General features: G+C 45.7%; 1 protein-coding gene across 2 annotated transcripts in view; it reads left to right on the forward strand.

Annotated features, from left to right (window-relative positions):
- The window catches only part of crppa (CDP-L-ribitol pyrophosphorylase A), a 39,946-nt gene that overhangs the window by 8,242 nt on the left and 5,776 nt on the right, over nt 1-25,928 (forward strand). The window contains exons 4-10 of one of the 2 annotated variants that reach the window (XM_056443838.1): nt 1,042-1,146; nt 4,359-4,404; nt 6,153-6,250; nt 9,343-9,420; nt 9,592-9,684; nt 15,281-15,412; nt 18,595-18,739. In XM_056443838.1, coding sequence (XP_056299813.1) covers nt 1,042-1,146; nt 4,359-4,404; nt 6,153-6,250; nt 9,343-9,420; nt 9,592-9,684; nt 15,281-15,412; nt 18,595-18,693 — 651 coding nt within the window. In that variant the 3' untranslated portion in view covers nt 18,694-18,739. Of the gene's footprint in view, nt 1-1,041; nt 1,147-4,358; nt 4,405-6,152; nt 6,251-9,342; nt 9,421-9,591; nt 9,685-15,280; nt 15,413-18,594; nt 18,740-25,928 lie in introns of those variants that run through there. The other variant, XM_056443837.1, reaches the window with a different exon arrangement.

The following is a 25,928-nucleotide window of genomic DNA, read 5'->3' on the forward strand; positions in this document are numbered from 1 at the left end:
TTTTTAATCATAAAAAAACACTTGCAGTTTTACGAGGTTTTTGCTTTTTATGATAACAATTAAAGCACTGTGCTGTAGGCGAGTGGCTGGGGGTAACGCTGTGGAAGCATTCAGAGCGAGACGTGAACAACCTGCGACTGAAGTAAACAAAGAAACGAAAACACGAGGCAGAGAACCGCACGATCGCGGGAACGACCAAGAATACGCAGGAAGTCCCATTGAGGTCTAAAAACGGTGTTTATCCTTGTGGCCACTCGCAGGATGGCGACGTGGGTCGGTCCACCGGAGGCTCATTGCCGAGGAATTGCGTTTGGATATATTCCCGATCTGCCGAGGATTACCCCTCATGAAGTTATTGACCCCGTCTGACCTTTTCCTCTCCCACCATCTGGTGCCAGAAGAAGTGGCATGATCCTCAAATCGCAGACCGGCGTGAAGTTTCAGGTTTCCATTGTTTGACTTCTCATGGGGTCTCACCTCGAAAGTCTCAAACGACATTTGGTAATCCATGGTTTTGTTCTTTATACTTCATTTCGAGATAGAAGTAGAAATCTCTCGGCCGGTCCGCGACTCTCAAACAGAAGTATCTCAGCAACCGTTTGACGCATCGTCGTGGAATTGCATAACTTATATTCGCGACCCTCTGAGGATGAATCCTTTGCCTTCAGCTTTGAGCGAATACCTCTGGACAACTGCTGGATGGATTGCCACTTCTGTGACCCCCCCCCCCACCCCCGAACTTTTCCCCCTCGCACTCGTCTGCACTTTTGTCACAAGCAGTTAGCGAAAGTTCGACCGATCCAACGCCGAACTCAAACTAAACGTCGGCATGTTAGCAATTAGCTCAAAACGCAGATGTTGCGGCCTCGACGGGGAGACGATTAGCCGCGTTGGCGAGTGGCTCCAATTGGCTCCATTTTTTTCAAATGAAGTTCCTGGATTGTGTGTGTGTGTGAGAAAGACACGGTGTACCTCACGTCCGCTGAGGAAATGATGAGTGGTCAACAGTCGTCCGCAGCCTCTCCTTTTCCTTTGTTGCAGTGCAGCGAGTCAGACTTTGAGTTTGGCACCGAGTGTCTCCATCTGGCGCTGCAGTACTGTGGCACCAATGCCAAGCTCGTCCAGGGGCCGCCAACGCTGTGGAAGGTGAGTTCGCCGGGGGGGGGGGGGGGGTTGGTGACATTTTGGCCCGCTACTGATTTATCATATGGGCTCAAACGATGCTCGGGAATCGAAGACGAGGGCTGCTGGCAGCAGAGGAAGCACTACGAGATTGAATGCGACGTCCGTGATTAGCGTGCAGAAATTGGTTTGAATGCCGATGTTCTGAGTTTAACCCTCTGTCGGATCATGTGGCTTCTTGACTTCGACGAGTCACTTCGGCCCAAATTACACAAGGACATATTTTTCTCGTTAGACTCGGTGTTATCAAGCCGCGAAGATGGATCTGTTTTTTGTGCGTGCCGAGGCTCTCGAGATTTCTGCCTTCACTCCAGTATAATGGATGATAATCTGGTTGTGTGGTTCTCAAAGCATCGGGAGACGTTTGAGGACATTTTTAAGTAACGACGCGTCTTTTCCAGAAAAGAGTGGCGCTAAATACCAAATACCATGGCGCGGGTTCAGTGTCTTCTGTGAGGAGCTGCATTGAAGATCTATTTTGGAGCTCTTTTTTGACCATATACACTATCGTTCAAAAGTTTGGGGTCACTTAGAAATGTCTTTATTTTTCAAAGAAAAGCACTGTTTTTTCAATAAAGATAACATTCATCAAAAATACACACTATACATTGTTAATGTGGTAAATGACTATTCTAGGTGGAAACGTCTGGTTTCTAATGAAATATCTCCAGAGGTGTATAGAGGCCCATTTCCATCAACTATCACTCCAGTGTTCTAATGGTACATTGTGTTTGCTAATCGCCTTAGAAGACTAATATCTGATTAGAAAACCCTTGTGCAATTATGTTAGCACAGCTGAAAACAGTTATGCTGGTGATATAAGCTATACAACTGGCCTTCCTTTGAGCTTGAAGTTTGAAGAACAAAATTAATACTTCAAATATTAATCATTATTTCTAACCTTGTCAATGTCTTGACTATATTTTCTATTCAATTTTCAAATCATTTGATAAATAAAAGTGAGTTTTCATGGAAGACACGAAATTGTCTGGATGACCCCAAACTTTACGGTCGTGTAGTTTATAAGGATGTTCTGAAACTGGGCACGACGCAACTGATGGAAAACAGGCTTCCGGACGCGCGTGAATTAAGTTATCAACATTTAATGGCAGGAAGTGTAAAACAAACATTCAAAGCCTCACGATCGTGGTCTTCAAAGGTCCCGGCTCCTCATGCCCAGCCTGCAGGCGTCGGGCTTCCTGTGGAAGAGAAAGCTATCTCTAATCCACACAGTCTTAGACTCAAAATCAGCCAATCCTCGCTCTCAAAGGTGAGTCCAGCCTTTAACACCTGGTGATTGGTTCAAAGTCCTGCTAGAACACTGGAGGGGTCGAATGTCACTGAACCCCGGGTCAAAATGTCACTTCCGGTCAAGTATTTTCACAATAAAAGTCCTGTCTATTATTGTAAGTCACTTCACCGAATCAACCGGCCTCGTCAATCTATAATACTAACATACAGTCACTCTCATGCAACACACATTAATTCTTGCCATTTACATTTGTATAGAGTAAACATTACCCCTATGCTTCATAATACATTAATAACTCGAATGGGCACTCGGTAGAGCGCATAACTTCGCATATCACAAGATTGGGCATTGAATTATGAACATTTTGGCATAGTTGCATGCCCATTTGATAACAATTTGCCATGCTATATAAAAAAAGAATTTGACCTTTTTCATGACCCTTTGATTTTGATGATTGATCCCAAAATCTAATCAAATGGTCCCCGGATAATAACCAATCATCCCACCAAATTTCATGTGATTCGGTTTAATACTTTTTGTGTTATGCGAGGAACACGCATACAAATAAATAAATAAATATATAAATAAATAAATAAATACACGGCGATCAAAACATTTTCAATGCGAAGGTAACAATATCAATATTCTCCCTAATATTTGCAATTATAATATCTTTCTATATGTATTAATTTAAAGCATAAGACCTCTGCACATGTTATCAAAATAAACTATTACAACCTAACAGGAATCTATGAAGCGTCGAAATTTAAATCGGGAACTAAACTTCGGCGTTGCTGCTTCTCAGTGCGGCGACGAGTTCGATAAAGGACTTTGAAACGAGTCGCATGCAGGTGAAACAAGAACGAGTCATTTTTGTTCTTTCTGCACTGCAAGCTTAGCTTGAACAGTTTACTGCTGCAACCAGACCAGAGAAAGGACTTTTTATTTTAAATAATAAAATTAGCAGAGGAACTTTAATTTAGACACTTTTTTCGGTCAAAACTATTCCAGAGTTTCTGAAATCAGAATCAGCTTCATGGGCCGTATGCATGGAATTTGACTCTTTGGTTAAACGTACGCTCTCCTCGTACATGCATGTAATTTAAAATATAACCGGATAAATATAAAAAAGACATTACAGACCGCAGAATAGAAAAATGCAGAAAGAAAGCGGCGATAGTGCGAGTAGTGCGGCTGGATGTGTCTGATTAACTGTTCATGACCTCCGGAGGGAAGAAGCCAAAGGTTCTCACTCACCTGATAAAAGATCTTGCAGTGGAATCATGTTGTTGGATTCTTTTATTACCTTCGCATTGAAAATGCCGGAAGGTTATGTTTTGATCGCCGTGTATTTATTTATTTATTTATTTGTATGCCGAATCGCATGAAATTTGGTGGGATGATTGTTTATTATCCGGGGACCAGTTGATTTGATTTTGGGATCGATCGGGTCAAAGGTCATGAACAGGTCAAATCTTCTTGAATCACATGGAATTTGGTGGGATGATTGGTTATTATCCGGGGACCATTTGATTAGATTTTGGGATCAATCGGGTCAAAGGTCAAGGTCAAGGTCATGAACAGGTCAAATCTTCTTGAATCACATGGAATTTGGTGGGATGATTGGTTATTATCCGGGGACCATTTGATTAGATTTTGGGATCAGTCGGGTCAAAGGTCAAGGTCAAGGTCATGGAAAGGTCAACATCTTTTTTTTCTTCCATAGCACGATACATTTTTGTCCAATTGGCATGCAACTAATGCCAAAATGTTCATAATTCAATGCCCAATCTTGTGATATGCGAAGGTATGCGCTCTACCGAGTGCCCGTTCTAGTTTGACATGTTTACGCCAAGAAAACAGTATTTTTCTCTAATCTGGGGGAACTGATCCTTTTTTAAACTCGAGTTATTTTCTCCTCCAGGTGACCTACAAATGGGATTTAGCTGCTGCGGAGTCCATCATCAAAGGCGAGTTACATCATCGTCATACTGTAATCACACACACACTCACATAGTTCACTTCCGCGCAGAGCAAGTCGGGACAAAATGATACCGTCACGATCATACATGGAAATAAACACGGCCCCGCGTTTCACCCCGCCAGCACCTGGACCAACAGTTACCTGTTTGACGATGACATCATCGGCTCGGCGGTTTATTCAAACGAGCTGCTGATGTGAAGGAATTCATTGTGTGAGTTTCTTTAGTTTTCGAGAGAGGCGACGTGGAAGAAACTGGTGTGTGTGTGTGTGTGTGTGTGTGTGTGTGTGTGTGTGTGTGTGTGTGTGTGTGTGACTTTTGAAGTGAGGCGACCGTCCTGGAGGTCCTCTGTTTTTCGTGCAGCTGTGGCTCCGACGAGTCGACGTCGTTTCACAATGCAAGAGTCGGCCGCCTGAAGTCTGAACTCCACGTTCTTAACCCTCCTGTTACCTTTAGGGTCAATTTGACCCCATTCAATGTTTAATGTCGGTGTTCTTTCGGGTCAATTTGACCCCAGGCTGTTTTTCACTGTGTCAAACATATAAGAAATATCAACTTTTTTATATATTTAAAGGGCTATTTAGGTAGTCAACAAACAAACATAAAGTACCTCACACTTAAACTTGGGAAACAATATTAATTCTAATAATTTTCTTTTAATTGCTGGGGTCATATTGACTCGAAGGCAACAGGAGGGTTAAACTATCAACTTGTGTTCTGAAAGTTTTATATTTTTATTTATTTTTTACCGTGAACCGCAGTTCAGGAGATCTTTCTGGCGCCGCACAGTACATTTATTTTTACAATCAAACACTTGAAATGATGAAGGCAGTTCTAAGATTGCATTCACGTGCATAAAAGCCCCCATAAACACAATCTGCATCTTAAATCGATTTTACTTTCAGATTCTGGGTCACTTCAGGATGAATTCAGCAACTGCGGCAACGGGTTTTATTCCGCTATGAATCCGCCGTCGCCCCGATTCACGCCCCTGAGGCTCATGGGTACTTCAGAGCCGACGAACGGCCGTCGATGTCGAAGCGTTGTTGGATTATTCAAACATTCCTGTAATTTCTAGGGACTCTGACCTCTAATCTATTCTCCACACGAATGAGTCCTTAAAACCCGGAAACGACCTCTTCCTCCTTCTCCAAGTCAACAATCTTGTTTCTTTTTTTTCTATTTTATGGTTCCGCTCATGAGAGTAGGTCTGTGGTTTTTTATTTCCACCAGGTGAAATGGCGTCGGTACCCGCTCTCATGGATCGTGAAGCTTTTTTTTCGTGACGACATCACGGTGCTCAGTGGCGGTGACACTAGCGGTGTTCATGACACGTCGGTATCACACGCTTGTGTTCGCCACATTTGATTATTATTCTGTAATAATCCAAAATCCAATGTGAAAATCCCCCTGAGGCGCTCTGTTGCTGTGAAGGGTGGAGCAAACAGGCAATAGGAGAAGTGACTTAAAGCAGATTAATTCATTGCATTCAACCCCTTTTTATATGTTTTGATATTCACGATGTATAATAAATATGAGAAGCCGCTGAAATACGAAGCCGGTTGGTAAGAAGCAGGAGATTCTTTCATGCTTCAAATCACAGAAGCGGTAGTTTACTGCCCCGCAGTCTTCCCTCAATAAATCTGTTTCTCTTCACAGTGTTTGCAATGTTCACGGCTAACCACGAGTGTGAAGTTGATTTCTAAAGGACCTTTTCACTCTTCTTTCTCCTGCAGACGCTCTGTCGCGGTCGGCCTGCGTCATCACGGGCGGGTCGGCGCCCGCCGCCGCGCTGGCCGGAGCCCTCCGGGAGGCCGTCGGCGCCCTCGGCACGGTGAGACGCGCGGTCGATGACGCCGTTACCGAAGATCCCCGAGGCTTGGCCACTATTTAGGATACCCCCTTATAGAGCTCCTACGTGGGTGGCCCCCGGCGGTGAGACTTTCCATGTGCGGTCAGACTCTCTAATGGAGCCTGTCTGTGGCATCCAACGTCCCCCCTCATGCAGGAGAGCAGATGGCGGTCGTATTCTCTGCACCGTGGGAGTTTGCCTGATTGATTGAGTGTTCAGCGATGAGCTCTCCTCATCCTCCTCATCCTCCTCATCCTCCTTCCAGCTCCGCTCGGTCTCGACGCGCTCTCGGTTTCCACCACGGTTCACATCCCTCACCTTTTCACTTTCAATCTCCCCGTGTTGCAAACATCCTCCGTTTAATGATTTAACCCGGTTCCTCATAGATGGAGTCCAGATGCAGAACGGTACGAGTGGCGGTGTTACGACGTTCTCCCAGATGTCCACCTGGACTCCAGGATGTCCCTCGTGGTATCTTACGACTGCCTTCAGCAATGAATTTCAAATTCTGCACAAACGTACACCCGCGTTCGAGGATGGAACCGGTTAGATTTTTGTTGTTGTTGCCCTAACATAATGAGCTAATTATGACAATTTCACACATATCTAAAAAGATCAAATGAAAATGAAGTGGCTGCACAGACATTTCTGTAAAGACTGCAGCGGGTTGCCTGAAGGAAAACGACTGTTATGTAAATAGGTTTTTATTTCATGGTTACAGGACCAGTGATTTTAAGTCTTGAGAGTACACACGGTGAGGATGGAGTTGAGTCAACAGATTCGATGAAGCTTCACAAAACGTTAAATGGCTTTTGTCCCGGTGGTACAGGTGTTTGTGATATCGTGTGCGTCCCTCGACGGGCTCGTGTTTCATCACCTGTTCCTCATCTCCAGAGCAGACAAATCGGCCACACATGGCTTCATGTATGGAAACGTGTTCCCCCGGATCGTCCTGATGTAGATATACATCCCCCCGCGCTGGCGTTGACAGTGGGGAGGGGGGTCGGCAGAGCGCGACGCATTACACGTCTCTATGTTCCGGCATGATCCCAACAGCCCACCCTCCTTTAAACTCGCTCCAAGTCGGTGTCAGACGTGCGGATCCGGCTGTCCGCTGGTGCACCGGGGCCCCCGGAGACGGTGTCGGTCTCTCTCTGGAGCGGCTGATTGGAGGCTTTCCAGTGTGTGTGTGTTTGTGTGTGTTTTCGGGAATCAGATACATCCTCCTTTAGTGACTTAGGGAGGGAAGGAGAGAGGAAGAATAGACGTGGAGATGAAAGAAGAGTGGAAGAAGTGGAAGACAAAGAAGGTTTGAGAAGCAGACTGACAGAAAAAAAGGAAAACGTTGTCAGTTGATGTAAAAATATACAAAAACGAATCTGGCGAGGTAACTACTGAAAATACCACGTAACAGGAGGACTTTTTCTTTTTTTATTTGACGTGCATGAACTTTTTTTCAACCCTTTAATCTTTCTGAGCGACATCACTTCATCATTTTATCCTCTTAAGATATTTGTGTGAAATTGTCATAATTGGCGTATAAATTCTTGCGTTATGGCCAAAAATAACCGTTTGATCTCAGAAGACGTCGATATTATATTATTATTATGGTGGTATATTATTATATTGCTGGTGTTGGAGGGTGTGAGGGTATAAATCACAATATAAAGCCACGGATAAAGATGAGTAATGGCTTCAGAACTGAAGCTAGCAATTACCAAACGTTTAATCGTGTGTAGACATGACCTGTTTAAAAAAAACTGTCTGTCGTCGATGTTCGTGATGCAGGCTTAAAGATTTAATGAAGGAAATAAAACAGACGCTATTAATGCTAAGGTAAAAGAATATGTTTCGTGGTCTCCAGAAGATGAACCCTCCCAATCTTAGTGATCGCCTGTCGTTTACCTCTCGTGCCACCATGACTCTGACGTGTGTGTGTGTGTGTGTGGCACACGAGGATGAGGCTCTGTTTGCTATAACGACTTCATAGGCTGAGTATGTGTCAGTTCTTTGTTGCAGCTTAATTCCACTGCCATAAGCAGCCAAAATACCCAATTATAACAACTTTAAGTGTATTTTAAAGGGATAAATATCTACCGTAACACGTTTTATTTCACAACGGTCTTTGTTCCGAGTTTTTTTGTTTTTCTCGCGAGTGGTTTGGTCGTCTCCGGGCCAATGCCGACACTTAAAACAAACATTCCCATCCTGAGATTTCATGCCCAGCCTGGTTTAGATCACGTCAAATTCTATTTTTTTAAACCCCTGCAAATCTGCATTTCGTATTCCCACGAGCAGTTATCACTCAGGACCAATTAACCCTCCGACGTGTGTTTCCCATCACCGTTTTTTGGATTCACGGCGTTCCTGTTGTTATTCTAACCGTGTACCGAGCCGAACGCGGCGTGGATGTTTATTTCCTGCGCGTGTGTGAAAGTGTCGGATCGGGGGTCGTTATTAGAGGCACAGCAACGTAGATGAATGTTCAACAGGGCCACGGGCCTCGAGTCGCTCGCGTGCCGAGGTCTTAGCCGAAATGTCCCGTTTTTGCAGATCTTTGCCGTATACGCCGGCCTTTTGGCTCAATTTGCAGCGTAATGACATTTGAAGTTGGCTCGTGTCCGGCTCGCTGTCCCCCGGCTTTTTCGCGTACGACGGGATTCAGTAAGGAGCCCAGAAAACGGCAACAAAAATGTTGTAATCTCCTCCATTTAGTTGTAATAAGCTTCTGATTACAGTTGATGGGAAGTTTGCCAGTCGGTCGCAGGCTCCCTGGAACGTGTTTTTTGGGTATTTGGATCGATTCATAATTGTAAAATCCGTCGTGGCAGGAGAGCAGGTGGTTCTGCTCTCGCACTAAATGATTGAAGAAGTGGCTGAAAGAAAAGCCAGAAGCCCCTCTACCTTTCAAGTCAATCCGTCACTCGACCCCGAGAAGCTTTATAGGAAGCCGGTGCTGCAGCTCTCGCTTCAAGTGCCATCAGTCAAGATCCCGTAACAAGGAGAATGTCTTCTGCATATATATATATATATATATATATATATAACATCGGGCTGTCTTTGTCTCTCGCAAGGAGCTGGATGTCATCCCAGATCTGATGGGAGACAACGCCAGGTGTCTGGTAAAGGAGAGGAACTTCATCCTGGTTTCTGTGAGTTCACATTTTAATCTTTTCTTTGTAATTTAAACATGTAAATATCCATCTGTTCCAGCTAAAGGAGGATCTAGACTCTCGCTACAGGCTTCTAGCTTAAAAAAAAGAATGGTTATGGGTAAAAATATATATATTGCTCTAAAAGTTCTGATTTCCTCGGCCCTGCAGGTCGGTCCTTCTCGACTACCTGAAGTGGAAGCGTTGCTGACGGAGCTGGAGGCAGCCAATCGGGCTCTTCTCCACCCGCTGGTTGTCATTTGGGTGAGTTCATACCGCGGCTGCGGTTCTTTAAAAAACAAATAAAACGTCATGAATACCAAAATTCATGGCAAAATTTTGTTGGTTTTCACTCAAAACAACAACAACGAACCTCCCACGGTGGCTCCGGATGAAGAGGTCGAGGCTTAAGTCCATAGAAGGCCTTCAACTTCATGACCATTCATCCAGTAGGATTATTTGGGTCTGCAGTCCCTGTAAACCAGTGAAGAAAAAAAATGAATACATAGGTGATGGTCACAGGAGCTACCCCGCATCAGCAGCGCAGCAACTCTGGCGTGCCGAGTTACGGGGAGAAATTTAAAACTTCTTTTTGTATTTTGGACCGGTGCCCAGATGAAACTCGGTAACGAGGCCAACAGAAACCTGCAGAGTCTGCTCTCTGAGATTCTGTGATCTAATTCGATGAGGGCGCAAATGCCACGCAGCATCAGTCTGTTTTAAACCACCGCCTTGATGTGTGTTTGGTACGCTGGCCTCCCAATAAAGCTGCTAGTCGCCATTCAGCACGTCTCATTAGTACAGAGAGACCCCAGAACACACGCATCTGTGTAAATCATACTTATTTTAACAAAATAAAAGTTATTTCATGACTATCAGATATACTTTATAGGTCTATACCACTAATATATATATACGACACGTTCGGTCTTCAGTCATCCTGGATGCCTTGGTTGAACCCAGAGACTGTTAGAAATATGGATATGGTCTGTGTGACGTCATCATAAAAGTAGGGGGCTCTGGCCGTCGCCATCTTGGTAGTTGTCTCTAAGAATGTGCAAAGAGCGTTTGTGGAGACGGCGAGGCATAACTGTAAGACTTAAAATACTGGACACGTATTTTTTGTCATAAACAAAGATATTGGCACAAAACCGTTTTTACATGGAGGTCTATGGGGATCCCTAAATTTCCCCACTGAGGCACTAAAATAATATTAATAAAATATTTTCTTATCTTTATTGACTCTTTTTTAGCCAGACTCAAGTGGTCATTTGAGGTACTCCAGTTTCTGGCACTTCTTGACTTTATTTATTCATGTTACAATTAATAAATAAATAAATAATAGGTTATATTCTTTGAAAAAAATAATATTAGAGTATGTGTATACATATATATATATATATATATATATATATATATATACAGTGTGTGTGTGTATGTATGGACACACTTACATTTTTATAAAATGTTTTACATTTTTATTTTCTTAGGATGAATAAAGCAATATCTTATTGTGTCTGTGCGGAGATATATATATATATACACAAACACAATATTTACTAAACAGCTGAGAAATAATAGCTGTTTCTATTTAAGGAAGATAAAGTTCTAGAAGTCAAGAATCTGCCCTTTCGACCGGTTTATTTTCTGTACAAATTAGTAAGATTTACTCCAAAAACTACAATAATAAGTTGTTGGCCGTGCATCAGATTTCCAGACCTTCGGTACATGTCTGAAGAGCTTCTGAGTCTGTGTTCGGGGTCTTGCTGTCGTTTCCCACCCTCTGAATGAACTTTTCTTTTGCCCGTTCCTGAACACAGACATCTGGCGCAGGACGGATTGAGTTTCTTTGAGGTACATGTTCGACACCGAGAGCCAATCCTCTTCTTTTTTCTTTTTTCGCTTGTGTAATCGTCGCCTGTAGTCCGCCTCGTCTCCCCCCGATGAACTCCGTAGCTGGAAACCGTAAACCTCCGAGGACAGAGCGCCGTGCCCCCGCCGACGAACCGCCGACGTCAAGAAATATCTTTAAATTTGGAAAACCAAAACAATGGCGGGTATTAAGAAATAAATTAACCTATAGGGATGATTTTACCTCAAACAAGTCTCAATCACTGCACATGTCACGCAACATTACGTCACTAAAAACCTCCACATGTATGTAATCACACACTGAAGCTGGTTTTCGTGGGATCGACTCCCTAAAAAAGCACGTCAGGGTTCCCACAGCTCTCCACTGTCAACGTGCTCCTGTTCTACAGGAATCGCATCGCTAGGTCACATGTGGGGTCCATGTTGACTTCCTGTCAGCTGACGTCATCGACGTACACGGCAAAAAGGAATATGTAGAAGAAGAAAAGGGTTGTCACGACATTGGGAAGCCATTTTTTACTGTGAGCTAACGTTAGCCCTCTTGGACCGCCAACCATCAAACGGTTATTGATAATTAATAATATTCAGGGGGACTAATGTTGGCCAGCTCTCTCTATTATTGTCAAGAGGTGGAGCTAAATGCCTTTTTTTATAGGACCTTTTTTATACCTGTGTTGCAATGAACTAAGTTAGCATTCTTGTGGTTTCTTTAGCTAACGTTAGCAGAAACATCTCTAGGAAAGGATCAGAGTGCTGCAGTGTTTATAGCCTTTCTAGCTCATGATGTGTGTGTGTATGTTAACTGGTAATATTGCGAACACACACACATGTCCCAATAACAAGGAAAACTAGAACGGGCACTCGGTAGAGCGCATACCTTCCATTATCACAAGATTGGGCATTGACTTATGAACATTTTGGCATTAGTTGCATGCCAATTGGATACAAATTGACCGCGCTATGGTAAAAAGAAGATTTTGACCTCTTCATGACCTTGACCTTTGACCCGATCGATCTCAAAATCTAATCAAATGGTCCCCGGATAATAACCAATCATCCCACCAAATGTCATGCGATTCAAGAAGATTTTTTCCTTTTCATGACTTTGACCCGATCGATCCCAAAATCTAATCTAATGGTCTCCGGATAATAACCAATCATCCCACCAAATTTCATGCGATTCGGTTTAATACTTTTTGAGTTATGCGAGTAACACGCATACAAATAAATAAATACACGGCGATCAAAACATAACCTTCCGCATTTTCAATGCGAAGGTAACAAACACATCAAACCAAAAAAAACAGCAAATAATGTTGTTTATATATTTTTTATGGTGGAATTTTTTTTGTGTCATTTGAGAAAGAACCCAGATCGGATGGTTTCAGAGGCCTGCTGCAAAAGCTCCACGTTTCTTGTGAAGTCTTAAGGCAAAGAGCATTTTAAAGGGCAAAAACAATCCATTCCCATGCGGATCACACAGAGTTTACGGTTCCCTCCCTGTTCAACCTGATTTCATGGTCACGTTAGAATGCGTGTGAACCGTCTGGGAAGTTGTGACTACGAGGAACGAGAAGCAGCCTCTCCAGTTTCACGGTTATAAGCGATGCGGAGGCTTATCCCGGCACCCGACGTTGTTCTCCTCGCCGTTCCTCCTCGCACACGTTCCGCGCCGGTCATCGCGAAGCTTTGATCTCACGGAAGCGATCGACGGAGGCGTAATGGAGCTTGAAGAGTCGTAGGCGGCCCGGAGGGCGGAGAAGCAGACCGGTGGATGGAGGTCACTGTTTTCAAACAGTCTGTGAAAAAGAGGTGCTATGTATGGCCTTGAGCAATGGATGCAACCATATTGGCACCTTATGGTGTCATACATCTGTAATTGATGTCTATTCCAGGAGGTTTTTCTCTATTATGTAGCAGACGCTTTCTTTTCTTGGTAATCGGCGGTGAAATCAACACGTCGGGACCCATCACACGCATTTCTGGATGACGGTTGAACCACCGAGCAACATAACGTGTGTTTTACACTGCGTCAGCATTTATTTTAAGGGTGAAACTAAGTTTTAAAGTTTATGAACGCACTTAATACACAAAAGAAACAACATTAATCCTGGTTTGAACAATGCAATATTGAACTCTACCTAGTTTATGTGTTTTCTCATATTGGGACACAGTGTCGTGCATCAATGGCTAAATTAAGTGCTGCAGTCGTCCTTCCTGGCCTTCTGCTACTCGGTCATCACCCATCAGGCTGCACAATAAACTGCAGTAGATTGCTGGAGATCCTGGCAAATTCAACACTTTACTCAGCACTTTACTTTACTCAGCACTTTACTTTGTTTTCCCCTTGTATATTTAGTATTAGTATTTAGTTTTTAGTTTTTTCTTATTTAGTTTTGTGTTTTATAATTATTTGTATTAATGCTCTGATGTGCACCGCTGCTGTGATTTTTGAAATGTCCCCACTGTGGGACGAATAAAGGTATATATCATATCATATCATAACGCAACACGTCTTGTGGACGCATTTCATTCTGCTCTTTAGAGGCTGCTGATGGGGAGTTTATTATTTATCTTCTTCAATGGTGGATGTCCTGTGAGGCTATTAAAAAGCCATCATGCTCTCGTAAAGAGGAACCGCCTCCAAAGAAATCTGACACATGCTCATGTTTTAGATGACCGGTAACATTTGTTCTGTAGTTGTCGCTTCATAAATATCGTAATGTATTTTCTAGTTGTAATCTATCTCCAGTAGATATGTACATTGTTTTACATTTTGTTTGCCTAGAGTTACTTTGGTTGTTCCACCGGTCGCCAGCAGGGGATAACGAGGAGAACATTTAAAGCGTGTTTCATTGTGGCGTAAATCAAGTCTTCGTTTTCCCGCGAGGTTGCAACCAGGTGGTGGAAAGAATCGCACCTTGAAAAGCAGATGGTGGCCGTTTTCTTTTTGCCATTACAGTTTCCAACCAACACTTCAGAATCATAAGTTGAAGCAAAAAAACCAACCTGTGTCTTTTTGCCCAGGCGGCACGCTCCAGTCCTGAAAAGCAAAGCCGATACCGAAGAGCCTTCAACTTATGTGCTTCCCCTGGTTGTGAAAATAAATCGGATTGTATCGATGTTTGGTCGCCTAAATATGTCTTGTTCAGTCGTATGTAGCTCCTCCCTCTTGTGTCACTTTTGGTTGCAAAAAAACAAGATGGCGACGGCCAAAATGCCGAACTCGAGGCTTCGAAAAAGCAGTCCACATACCGATGGGTGACGTCCCTTTCTCTAATACAGTCTGTGCTTTTGCTACCTTAACAAGTTGTTATACAGTAACCCACGGTGACACATATATCCTGGAAAGTTCCTTAGATAGTTTTATCCTTTATTTTAACTCCTAAAAGTCTCAAATTTTTTTGGGGTTCTTATGGGTTACTAATGTTGATGTTCAGTTTGTATTTTGGAAAAGAGTTATTCAGTATTACATTATATATATATAATCGCTCTTCAAACTGAACATCACCTGCTGACGGCAAACTTCTGATTAAATATTCAGCTGTCGGAATAATAAATACACATTTTAAAACGATTCTCCAGACTATTGCATCTCTCCGCTGCAGTTTTTTTCAGAATACATGAAGCGAATAAGTCCTGGGTTGAGTTAAGACAGATTTCGGGATGACACAGTAATGCGAACCTGGATGCGTCTGGACCACGCTGCTCTAATGAGGGGAACATAAACCTCAGAGACCTTCAGATTTACCGCTGAATTAGAGAATCCATCCTCAGACGGGGCCGTGCATCGGCCGGCCTCGCGCTGACTCTCGGCACAGCAGAGCTCGGCTCAGACAAACGGGCCTGTTGAGTTGCAACATGTTTAAACGACGGCGTGAACAATAAGCTCTCACTCCCTCCAAAAGAGAGAAAAAAGTGTACAAATTGCTGCTCTTGAAAGAGAGATCCGTTTTGATTGGGCGCCGTGGCTTTTTTGTTTTTATAGGTGCGTTTGAGCGACTCCGATGAGCCGTCCGTCAGCGGGAGAGCGGCGGAGCCGGCGGCGATCATGGACCTGTCCTCGGCTGCTAAGCTCCGAAATATTCTCCTCTACGGCATCCAGCTTCACCAGTCAAAGGTAAGCTCTTGGCCTTTCTTCCTCAAGTTTTTCCAAACAAAACAGCCTTTCAAGTGTCTCGTTCCAGTGACTTTTGTCATGCTTTTCATGCTGCAGGCGAGGTTGCTGTCTTCTATCACACCTGTGAGTGTGTGGAGTCTGAGAAAAGTACATGTAGTAGCGGGAATAAATGTGTGCCTGCAAGTGATTGATGAAGAGGGCAGGATATAAACTTTTCACCTTCCTGCCATATGTGTTGCGTAGTATTGTTCCAACTGAACGCCAGAGGGATGAGAAGGATCGGAGGCGCTTTTTAAATCCAGACGCAAACTACAAAGCACTGCACAGGTTTTATCGGTCGAACCCAAGAGGCAACCTCCGATTTTTCAGAGTGAAGAGTCTTAACATGTGCATTCTCTCTACTGACCACCAGGGGGTGAGTCCTCTGGTTGTATAGAAGTCTATGCTTCATGTGTTAAAGCTGCATTCTCACTACTGACCACCAGGGGGCAACTCCTGGTTGTATCGAAGTCTATGCTTTATATGTTAAAGCTGCATTCTCTCTACTGACCACCAGGGGGGACTCCTGGTTGTATAGAAGTCTATATAAATCACTCTACTTCTCTCTTGATGTATTCCCTCAGTAAACATTGTAAATATGAGTTTATGTCCCAACCTCTAGATTAAAGTCTTCTTCAATACAGCATGATGTCATCATTTAGTACATCATGGTCCATTTAGAGTCGAGCAGACCATAAAGCAGGGTACGCTTTAGGGCGGGGCTTACTGTGATCGACAGTTCGACACCAGAGTCGTATACGGCGTCCCTGTGCACGCCACATTCCCGAAGATAACCTCCGTTCACTGGCTGTGGAAAAAACCAACATGACGTCATCTGTCGTCCAAGGCGACGACGACAAAATCGGCACTCTCGTGGCTTCATGTCGGCAGTCCTTGAACCCGACGGGTTACGTCACCGTGACGACGTCCACTCCTTCGTCGCGGTCTGTGGTCGAACCGCCCTCAGTTCAGCCGCGTGTCGTGGCGAATCGGCTGCTGAGGGGAGCGTGGGCCGGAGTCATCGGAGGTGGATGCGGCTGACCTTAAAATCCACAACTGACTGCTCAGTAATTATCGTATTATACGAAATGGAAAAAGCCGTCAAAGTCGAATCTCATGATTTTGGCCGGATGAGCGAGTGCAAACCCGAAGAAAAAGGATGCTGAATATAAATAGTTTAAAGGGACATCCGTCGTGACTGACTGCACAGGGGATGATCTGCATCGTGCGTCTTCAAGCCGCGATATCGCAGCGTCGGCTTATTAAAAAAAACGAGATGCTTTTCATGTTCTCGACACGCGAGTTTGATTCCGCTATCGGATGTCGGACGTCGCTCGTTTCCCTCCTGCGTTATGGAACCTAGCGCCGTTGATTAGTCGAGAGGCCGCGTGTGTCCGGGCTTATCGTTGCGAGATAGCGGCGCAGCAGGACACGGCCTCGGATAAATCACTGTTAGTTATTTGTTATAATGAGGGTAATTCCTCCCAGATGGCCTCGTTCATACTCGCGGGGACGGCTGCCAGCACTTCCCCCGTCTGCCGTACACCACGTACGAATATTGACTCGCACAGTTTGTTTTATTTCTTTGGCTTTTGATTGAACAAAAAAAAAGATCTGACGCAGGCGATACCGCCGCACACAGAGCGATACTATTCAGGCAATCAGTGTGATTGGTGAAAGCTGCATTAAATGTGTGCGGATTGCCTGTTTTTTTGTTTTGTTGCTTTCTTCTTTTTTTGTGTTTTTTTTGTCCACGGTGTTTGTTGCTTTTGTTAAAAAAGCCCGACGTGAACCACAAAACATCTGGAGATGGAAATGATGCGCAACTCCGGTATCTTTTTTTGTCAGGAAATTCCACGTTTTCCACATCCAGAGGGATGATGTTATATTTCAGGTTGGGCTCATGGAGGCTGACACATCGTGTTTTCCCCCCACGACAAAAACAGCCGGGGTCACATGTTCGGTCCCCCCACTGAGGAAAGGTCACGTTTTACTGTATTTGGAAGTCGTTATAGAGATGAAGAACAGACATCTTTTTTTAATTTTTACCTTCGCATTGAAAATGCGGACGGTTATGTTTTGATCACGTGTTATTCGCACAACTCAAAAAGTATTAAACCGAATCGCATGAAATTTGGTGGGATGATTGGTTATTATCCGGGGACCATTTGATTAGATTTTGGGATCGATCGGGTCAAAGGTCAAGGTCATGAAAAAGTAAACATATTCTTTTTACCATAGCGCGGTCAATTTTTATCCAATTGGCATGCAACTAATGCCAAAATGTTCATAATTCAATGCCCAATCTTGTGATATGCGAAGGTATGCGCTCTACCGAGTGCCCATTCTAGTTTTATATATATTTTATTTTCAAAATATTTTCACAATGCAAGAGAGCATACTACATTAAACACATTAAACAGAAAATTACATAGCATGTTAGGAAAAGAAAAAAATGGAAATACACAAGTACAAAATTAAAAGTAAATGGATAATTCTCCCCACCCAATGAGAAAAAATAAATAACAAAAGGTTGGTGCATAGGATGATGACACGGCAGAGATGAGCTCCAAATATTTACAATACTATGGTACCGTTAGCGGTGTATCCATGTATTCCAAATAAGGCTGCCAGATATTCAAAAATAACTTATATCTCTTTCTAAGACTAATTTTTTCAAGATAGATACAACTGTTTATTTCCACATAGCATCTGTCTATAGGAGTGGGGGAATCAGACTTCCAGGTCATTGCTGTGAGAGTATAACACGGTGTGCCATGCACACTTTGTCTGTTATTTTTAATACCTTGTTAAAGAAGTTCCACCGTGAACTCTTATTCCTCTTTTTTGTTCCTCCTGAAATGATTTCATTCTCGCCTCTCGTTACGCATCCCTCCGAGGAATCGCCGGACGCACACACACACACACACACACACACACACACACACACACACGCCTCTTCAGGAAAAAGTACGTTCATTCGGCCAATCTAATTTTAACCTCTGACTGAGAGAGAGAGAATGCATGAGTGCATTGGAGCAGCGTTCCCCCCCCCCCCCCCCCCGAGAAGTTGTGAAAACGATCCACCTCACTGACCTTCCTTTCTTTTCTTTTTTTTACTGATGTCTTTTTGGATCAAAAAGAAGTGGATCCGGTCAAACGAGGCCCGACCGCGGTTTCACGTTATTTACATGAACGCCGAACCGCGGAGGCACGAACGCATCCAGAAGAAGGGAATGTAGTCACGGGCAATATACGGCGCTCTCTCTCTGGAAGAGAAAGAATAAAAGGTAAACAAAAGGACGCGGTGATCAAAGCACTTCTGTAGCGCCGCTTTCCGTTGTTTTTTGTGTGTGTGTGTGTGTGTGTGTGTGTTTGTTCCCTTCGGGCCCACGAGCCCAAAAACATGGGGATGCGATGATGTGTGAACATCCAACCTGAAGACGGCGGCTGAGGGTACGGCGCGGACACCGGATCCCCCGTGGACCGACTCCCCGTGTTGTGAAAAGACGGTGACGGCACACGCTATCGGTGTCTTGCCGCGGCGATAGGAAGTGTCATCGGATCCGTCCTCGCGCGGCGTCCCGGCCACTTGTCATCCGCTGAAAGGGGAGTTGTCACGGTGATATATGGCCGTTGTAATCCCTGCAGCGAGAGCCCTGATGTTTACCCAACCCCATATTTTCCTCCTCCTCAAAGAGCCCGGACCGGGAATCCTAAACCTGAGAAGAGATTAGGGAAGAAAAGAGTGGGAGAGAAAGGAAGGGAGAGGGGGGGGGGGGAAAAGGAGAGGACTCTATAGGTCTATTCTCCTCTACCTGTTCAGATCGAGGTCTGAAAGGCAGATGGGTGAAACCCGACACCAGGAGCTCTCTCGCGGTGGAGTTGCACCCCCGTCGGGGTCAAGGGAGATCGGGGGGGGGTGGACCGGAGCTAAACTCCAGAGCCGTGACATCACGTCAAAATGTGCCGAACCGAAAGCGGTGGGCCGAGTTGACATTTCCACCCTCACCGTCGAGCTATTTTGGGCTAAGAAGAGTGTTTACGTGAGTTCATGAAGTCAGAATGAGTCACTGTAAAGTTCCATCAACCGAAATCCGTCTCTCTCTGGTTAATTCCCGTAAAAAAAGAAATGGGGAATTTTCTCAATGAAGCGCCGAGAGAAAACGATTTCACCAGAGGTCTTTGTCCACACTTTTATTTTGAATTCATTCTCACGCGACGTCCATCGGGCGACATCCTGTTCGGCGTGGCCGGCGTGGGTGAAACCGCGTCTCTCGTTGCCACGGCGACGCATTCGAGGTCGGGGTCGAAATCCAACAACGACCGGCGTCGCATTATATTCTGGGACGAGATGAGCGGCGACGGCCGAGGAGACATTTTTCAGAAAGCGGGAGGAAAAACTTTAAATGTGTCCGATGAGGTAATCCAAACATTTCAGAAGGCAGCGAAGATAAGGAGTCACGTGGATTTGGGGAGTCTTTTTCCCCCGGTGATCCACTGAACTTGGCGCCCGCGCCCGTTTGCTTAAAGCACTCGTGCTTTTTTTTCTTATAATGATGTCTTTTTAAGACTTTTATCTGGAGATGTGGACGAGAGCACTTGGCTTCCTCGGTGGAATCCTGACATCTCCATACAGACAGAAGCCCAGGGACCCCCCCCCCCCACAGTAGTGATGTATTTGCAGAGGGTCAGGGCTCTTGGAGAGACTCGACATGTGCAGGATATCGAGCTTGATCTTCCGCGCTCAGGGCGCTCCAGATGTGCGTCGGTATGTGCAGAAACTTGACCGCCGGAGTTTGGCTCAAGGAATTAGACACAGCGAGGCGGTATTTGCTCAGCTTTGATTTCGTAGATTAAAAAAGAGCTGCTGCTCGTCCTGGATGGGACTCGACTCTTGCAAATGACATTCGGAGAGAGAGAGAGATTTAGTTTTATAAGACAGACGCGTTCTCGATGGAGGATTAATGTGAGCCGGCTCTTCACATTCGGTTGGCAAACATTCAATCACTCAAGCCAACGGGCAAAAACACATGTGTGTGTGTGTGTGTTTTGCCACTTTTGTTTTCTGAGCCGTTTCTGACCACCCACACGAGTCCTGGTTCTCGCTCTTCAGGCCCCGTTGAGCCCGACTCTGCAGGGATTACGCCTTAATTCAACAGGCCCTCACCAGAGATTGTTTCTTCGGGCCGCTCACCTTCCTGCTCTGCTTGTGCTTTTGTTTGCAAGGGGGTCCCTCTCGGGACACACGCTCCTCTGACTGGTTGCGGGAGTTAAATAGCTGCTGGAATAGCACGCCGGGGAAAACGGCGCCAGATGGCCCGACGCGCCGCTAAACGTTTAGCGAAGGCTGGCACATGTGATCGCTCCTCCAGCCACTTGTACGCCGCCGTCACGGCTACGAACCCCCGAAATTAGTTTCTGAAAAACCTTTTGAGGCGAGAAATAAGCCAGGCCTGATTCGTATTTGATCCACGCCGCCTGGTTTAACGGGCTGCGTGTTGCGAGCGTGCTTATTTTTTTTCTTCCCGATGGACGGACCCTCGTCTTCATAAGGTCGATCCGTAGATTATTCATAGACGCCGAGCCGAGTCCGTCGCGATCCTCTCGCTCCCGTTTCTCCGAAACCTCATCGGATCCGTCATCTTCAAATAACTCGACAGGATCCGGAGCATTTCCGCTATTGCGCAATGGCAGACGCGCAAACCGCCGTTAGCGAGGGGTTGCGTGCGAAACCGTTGCATCGCCAACTTCCAAAATCGAATGCTGTTCTCCGTTGGAAAAAACTCTGACTAGAAGTTCCTAAAGTTATAAATAAACCCGATTTTGAGGTTGGATTGAGGAACGTAAACCTGGTCCGGGATTTAAAAGTTTCCGCGTGAATCTCCAGGTAATGAAGTGTCGCGTGAAAAGGTTTTTTTTCTCGTGGCGGACCCTTCTGGTTCTCACACTCCATCTGTCGAGCCACACGGACCGGCCTTATCTCCCCCCCCGATGTTTAGTCTGCGGTACGCCGGTATTTTGACAGCAGTGCAGAAACACAGTGTTGCACCTCTACGCTTGTGTGTTTGGCTCGCGTTGAGCGTAAGAAGTGGTGCTCGCGTTAAGCCTCGGCCAGGACTTGTGAAACACTCCGGCACCTGACCCCAGGTGGCCCGCGATGGAGCCGGCGTTTGGCTTCGCTTGGCCGGCGGGTAAGGGATACGGTGTGATAAGTAAATGAGGCATCAGTGGAGGGTGCCCGTGCATTCTTGTGGGAGTTTCCTTCTCACCGCATGCGGGTTTTCGGTCCGTCCCAGTTCATAAATCCCACCCACGCCTTCACGCTTTCGTACCTCCTCGACTAAAGAGCCATTGTTTCCGCTTACTGTTTTGAGGTTTATGTCTTTCGGACGAGTTGAATTCAAACAAAAGCCGTCTCTCGCCAGAGCATGTTTAAAAAAGATTATAATGTAGCCCTCCCCCCCCCCGCTCGATGTCCCATTCGGGGTTTCCGACGTCTCCGCAGAGCGGAACGAGAAGTCGTACATCGGACGTGACAAAGTGCCGTGTTTGCCCCGACGCAGGATATTTTGGAAACCCGCGTTGACGGCGCTTTGCCGGCGTACCGTGAAAGAGTTGTGTGGCAGCAATTGTCCGAAAAAAAGCAGTCGTGGATGCGAAGGGTTGGAACCTTTTTCTACGGCGGGAAAAGTCTGAGAGGGAGCTCACAAAAGTAGGGCGGGGATACGGACTTATTCATTTTTACTCCGTTATCACCCCTTTTCAGATGAAGCGAGGCGTCTTGCGTGGAGCCGGAGACACTAAATACCTTCAGGAAGATTCCATAAAACACATTCCCGGAAGCACGAAATAAAGCTCCCGTCTCCACCATCTCGGGATAGAAGCTTTCTTTTTATCTTCACGGCTGAACTTTCAGTGTCAGGACGATGTACACCGGGAAGGTTATGATCCAAAGGTCGGGAGTAGATATTAAACGGACTGTTTTGTGTGTGTGGAGGTAAACCAGGGATATTTATTGATCACCTTTTGATCTGTCTATTTTCCCCACTGGCGCAAAGCTGCGATACTATTCGTCAAAAATAAGTGCTTTCACTTGTTTACATTTGAGGATTTATTGCTGGACGTCTCGCTGCCGAAGCCGAACGTCATCCAAACCCACACTTTCATTTGACTTTAACGGAGAACGTCTCCGAAGACACCCGACATGTCGGACTGGATTTTGCGTATGTGTGCGAGACGACGCAGAAGGCCTCCAGAATAGCTCCAGCCAACAATGACATGCAGTCTCTGGTTTCCATGGTTCCCTCGTATACCTGGAAATAGAAAAGGGGGCGTGTATGTTAAGGAGTTAAACTCCCGATGGTGCATGTTTTCTCTCCGTGGTTTGCGCTCCATCAGTCTGCCACCATTCTTCATCGCGCTAATTGAGTCTCTGCAGCACTTTTGTTTTGTTTTTTTGCGGTGTTGGATTCTGACTTTTGGACCGGGCCAGTAATCGGACCTCTTCGCAGGTTTCGCCCCCGAGCTACTTCCTGTCTCCAGTGATACACGGGAGGGCAGCGGGGACCGCGATACCCACCAGGGGGGACGAGCTGTCAGGAGCTCTGAAACACTATCCCCCCCCCCCCCCCTCTCCGACTTTAAGCAGTATTGTATCACTCGGGATTCAACACGAGGGTCATTTCGGGAGAGTTCCCCCCCCACCCACACACACCCCCGACAATTACCTCGTCTATTAAAAAAAGGAAGAAGTTGGGGTGACCCTCGGTTCACGTTGGGCGGATTTCGCCACCCGGAGTGGAGATTGCAGTCTGCCCTTTATTGCCAGTCATGCTGCTGCCCTCAAGTGGAGGATGCTTCTACGGGGGCCGCAGCGCCCTCGTGTCACAGGGATGGTGAAAAGAAAAGGAACAAAAAGAGGCCGTAGAGACGTACCGAATGCTCCCGGCCACCTCGGTTGTGGCGGCCGGCGTGTCGTCTCTTGGCTCGGGGGCGCTGCGCCAAGCTTCTTGACCCGGCGCTCTTGGCGTTTCATGCAGGGAACGGAAGTAGAAGCCCTCAGCAGCCGCCGCCGCCATCCTCGGGCGCCCGGCGGATCTCTGGGAGGGCGACGGAGGCGTCCGCACCGTCACCGTCGAAGGTCCTAATGGCCTGAAACCCTTAACGCTTCAAAGCAGCTCCTTCGTGTGTGGCGGAGAGGGGGGGATTCGACCGTGGCATTGAAGAGAAAGAGTTTGAGGATCGCTTATTGCGTGTGTGGTCCGCTGAAGCCCTCCACTCCCCCCCCCCCACACACACACACACACTTTATACGTTTCAAAGACCCTGTCGCCTCTTGTCAAAATCCTCCCTTCTTCTTTTTTTTCTATATTTTTTATAAACGGTAAGCAGAAATAGATGCTAACGATGGAAGTTCCATTCCATAAACTCGCGGTCTGGAATAACGAGGCCGTCGCATGTGTTCACACACACGCATGGGAGCGATCGAGAGCGTTTCTTTTGCTCGTAGTCACTGCCCGGTCGAATGATTTATATATATCTTGCATTGTTTACGCAGTAAAACAACGCTGACGCTGACTTTCATAATGCGACTTGTCTTTTTGGGCTTGCAGTCCAGGGTCTGGGTGCACCAAGAGTTATAAAACACCCCTAAACTCGCCCAACGATGACTCGTATCCAGTGGTATTTTCCCCCCGTGATACCAGTTCATATATTGTTTGCGGACGCTCGACTATTTATAAACGAGAAATCTGTCGAGAGAAACTATAAAAACGTCGTGGACGTGTCGGTAATGGATGTAGCAGAGGCTCCGGGGGGAGAAAACAGAGAAAAGTGTTAATGTGTCGCTTTCCCATTTCAACATGGCACACATTACCGGGTCCTTCCACTAATGTGAATAAATGATGATGCTTTTGGCTTGTAAGTGGGAATTTGTGGCAGTTATTCATTTTCGAAGTGGAACATTATTTTCCCCTTATGTCCGATAATAATAGTTACGTGAAGCTCGTAAAAACGAGCTCTTTTAGAGCGGAATCGAGTCAAATTCTGTCTCGCGTTTTAGACTTCATCACACGGAGGGCGCTGTCTGGAACACAAACAACTCTTCTTCTTCTTGTTGTTCTTCTTCTTCTACTACTATCCTTCTTCTACTAGCCTCCTTCCTCTATTAGACTCCATTTTCTACTAGCCTTCTTCTTCTTCTACTAGCCTTCTTCTTCTTCTTCTACTAGTCTTCTTCTTCTACTAGTCTTCTTCCTCTACTAGCCTTCTTCTTCTTCTTCTTCTACTAGCCTTCTTCTTCTTCTTCTACTAGCCTTCTTCTTCTTCCTCTACTAGCCTTCTTCTTCTTCTACTAGCCTTCTTCCTAGCCTTCTTCTTCTTCTACTAGCCTTCTTCTTCTTCTAGCCTTCTTCCTCTTCTTCTTCCTCTACTGGCCTTCTTCTCCTTCTTCTACTAGCCTTCTTCTTCCTCTGCTGGCCTTCTTCTTCTTCTTCTTCTACTAGCCTCCTTCTTCTTCTTCTTCTTCTTCTTCTACTAGCCTCCTTTCTCGACTAGCCTTCTTCTCCTTCTTCTTCTACTAGACTTCTTCCTCTACTGGCCTTCTTCTTCTTCTTCTTCTTCTACTAGTCTTCTTCTTCTACTAGCCTTCTTATTCTACTAGCCTTCTACTTCTACTAGCCTTCTTCTTCTTCTACTAGCCTTCTCCTTCTAGCCTGAGTGGCGGTGGTGTCTACTTAAAGCTGTGCCACGAGTCGATGAAGAGCTCAAGTCATATTTGCGTTCCACTGTGCAGACGACTACTTGATTTAAATAATGTTTTTTAGATGAAGCGTGTTTCACATTTCAAAGGCCGCCGCATCTCTGGGGTGGAAACGATTCGGCTCAGATGGGCTTTATAACTTTGATCCTCCTTGGTGATCTCGACTCGCTTTTTCTTTCTTTTCTCGTGTGCGAACCGAGTGTGTGTGTGTGTGTGTTTTTTTGTGTTTTTGTTCTGCCTATAAGAAAAACAGACCCCCGTAATAGAGTCATTAGCTCTGTGGTTTGATTGCCGTAGCTGTCTCAATATGCCCGAGACACCAGGCTGGGGGTTTCTCGTGACTTTCCCTTCGTCAGTGCACTTGGGTGGCAGTCGACCGACGATCGTGCCGGTCACATTCATCATCATCATTCCCCCCCCCCCCCCCACACACACATGGCGCTTTAGCTCCCCCGAACACACGCAACATCTCAAAATACTTTCCGTGCGAAGACGTCATTTATTTCAGATAACAGTCGGAGGAACGCTTTGATCCGATTCGCCGTTTTTAAACAAAGAAAAGATGCGCCGAGACGTCACGAGGACGCTTTGATTTTGTTGTTGTTTTTCGATCGCCGACGAAACCTTTTGCACATTTCTGACGTTCCGCGGTGAAACCGGTGCCGTCGGCGGCTTCGCCTGCCGGAGCTCCTCACACTTGCTGATTTTTAAGCC

The sequence above is a fragment of the Pseudoliparis swirei genome, chromosome 22, assembly GCF_029220125.1.
Source record: "Pseudoliparis swirei isolate HS2019 ecotype Mariana Trench chromosome 22, NWPU_hadal_v1, whole genome shotgun sequence".
NCBI classification, from domain to species: Eukaryota; Metazoa; Chordata; class Actinopteri; order Perciformes; family Liparidae; genus Pseudoliparis; species Pseudoliparis swirei.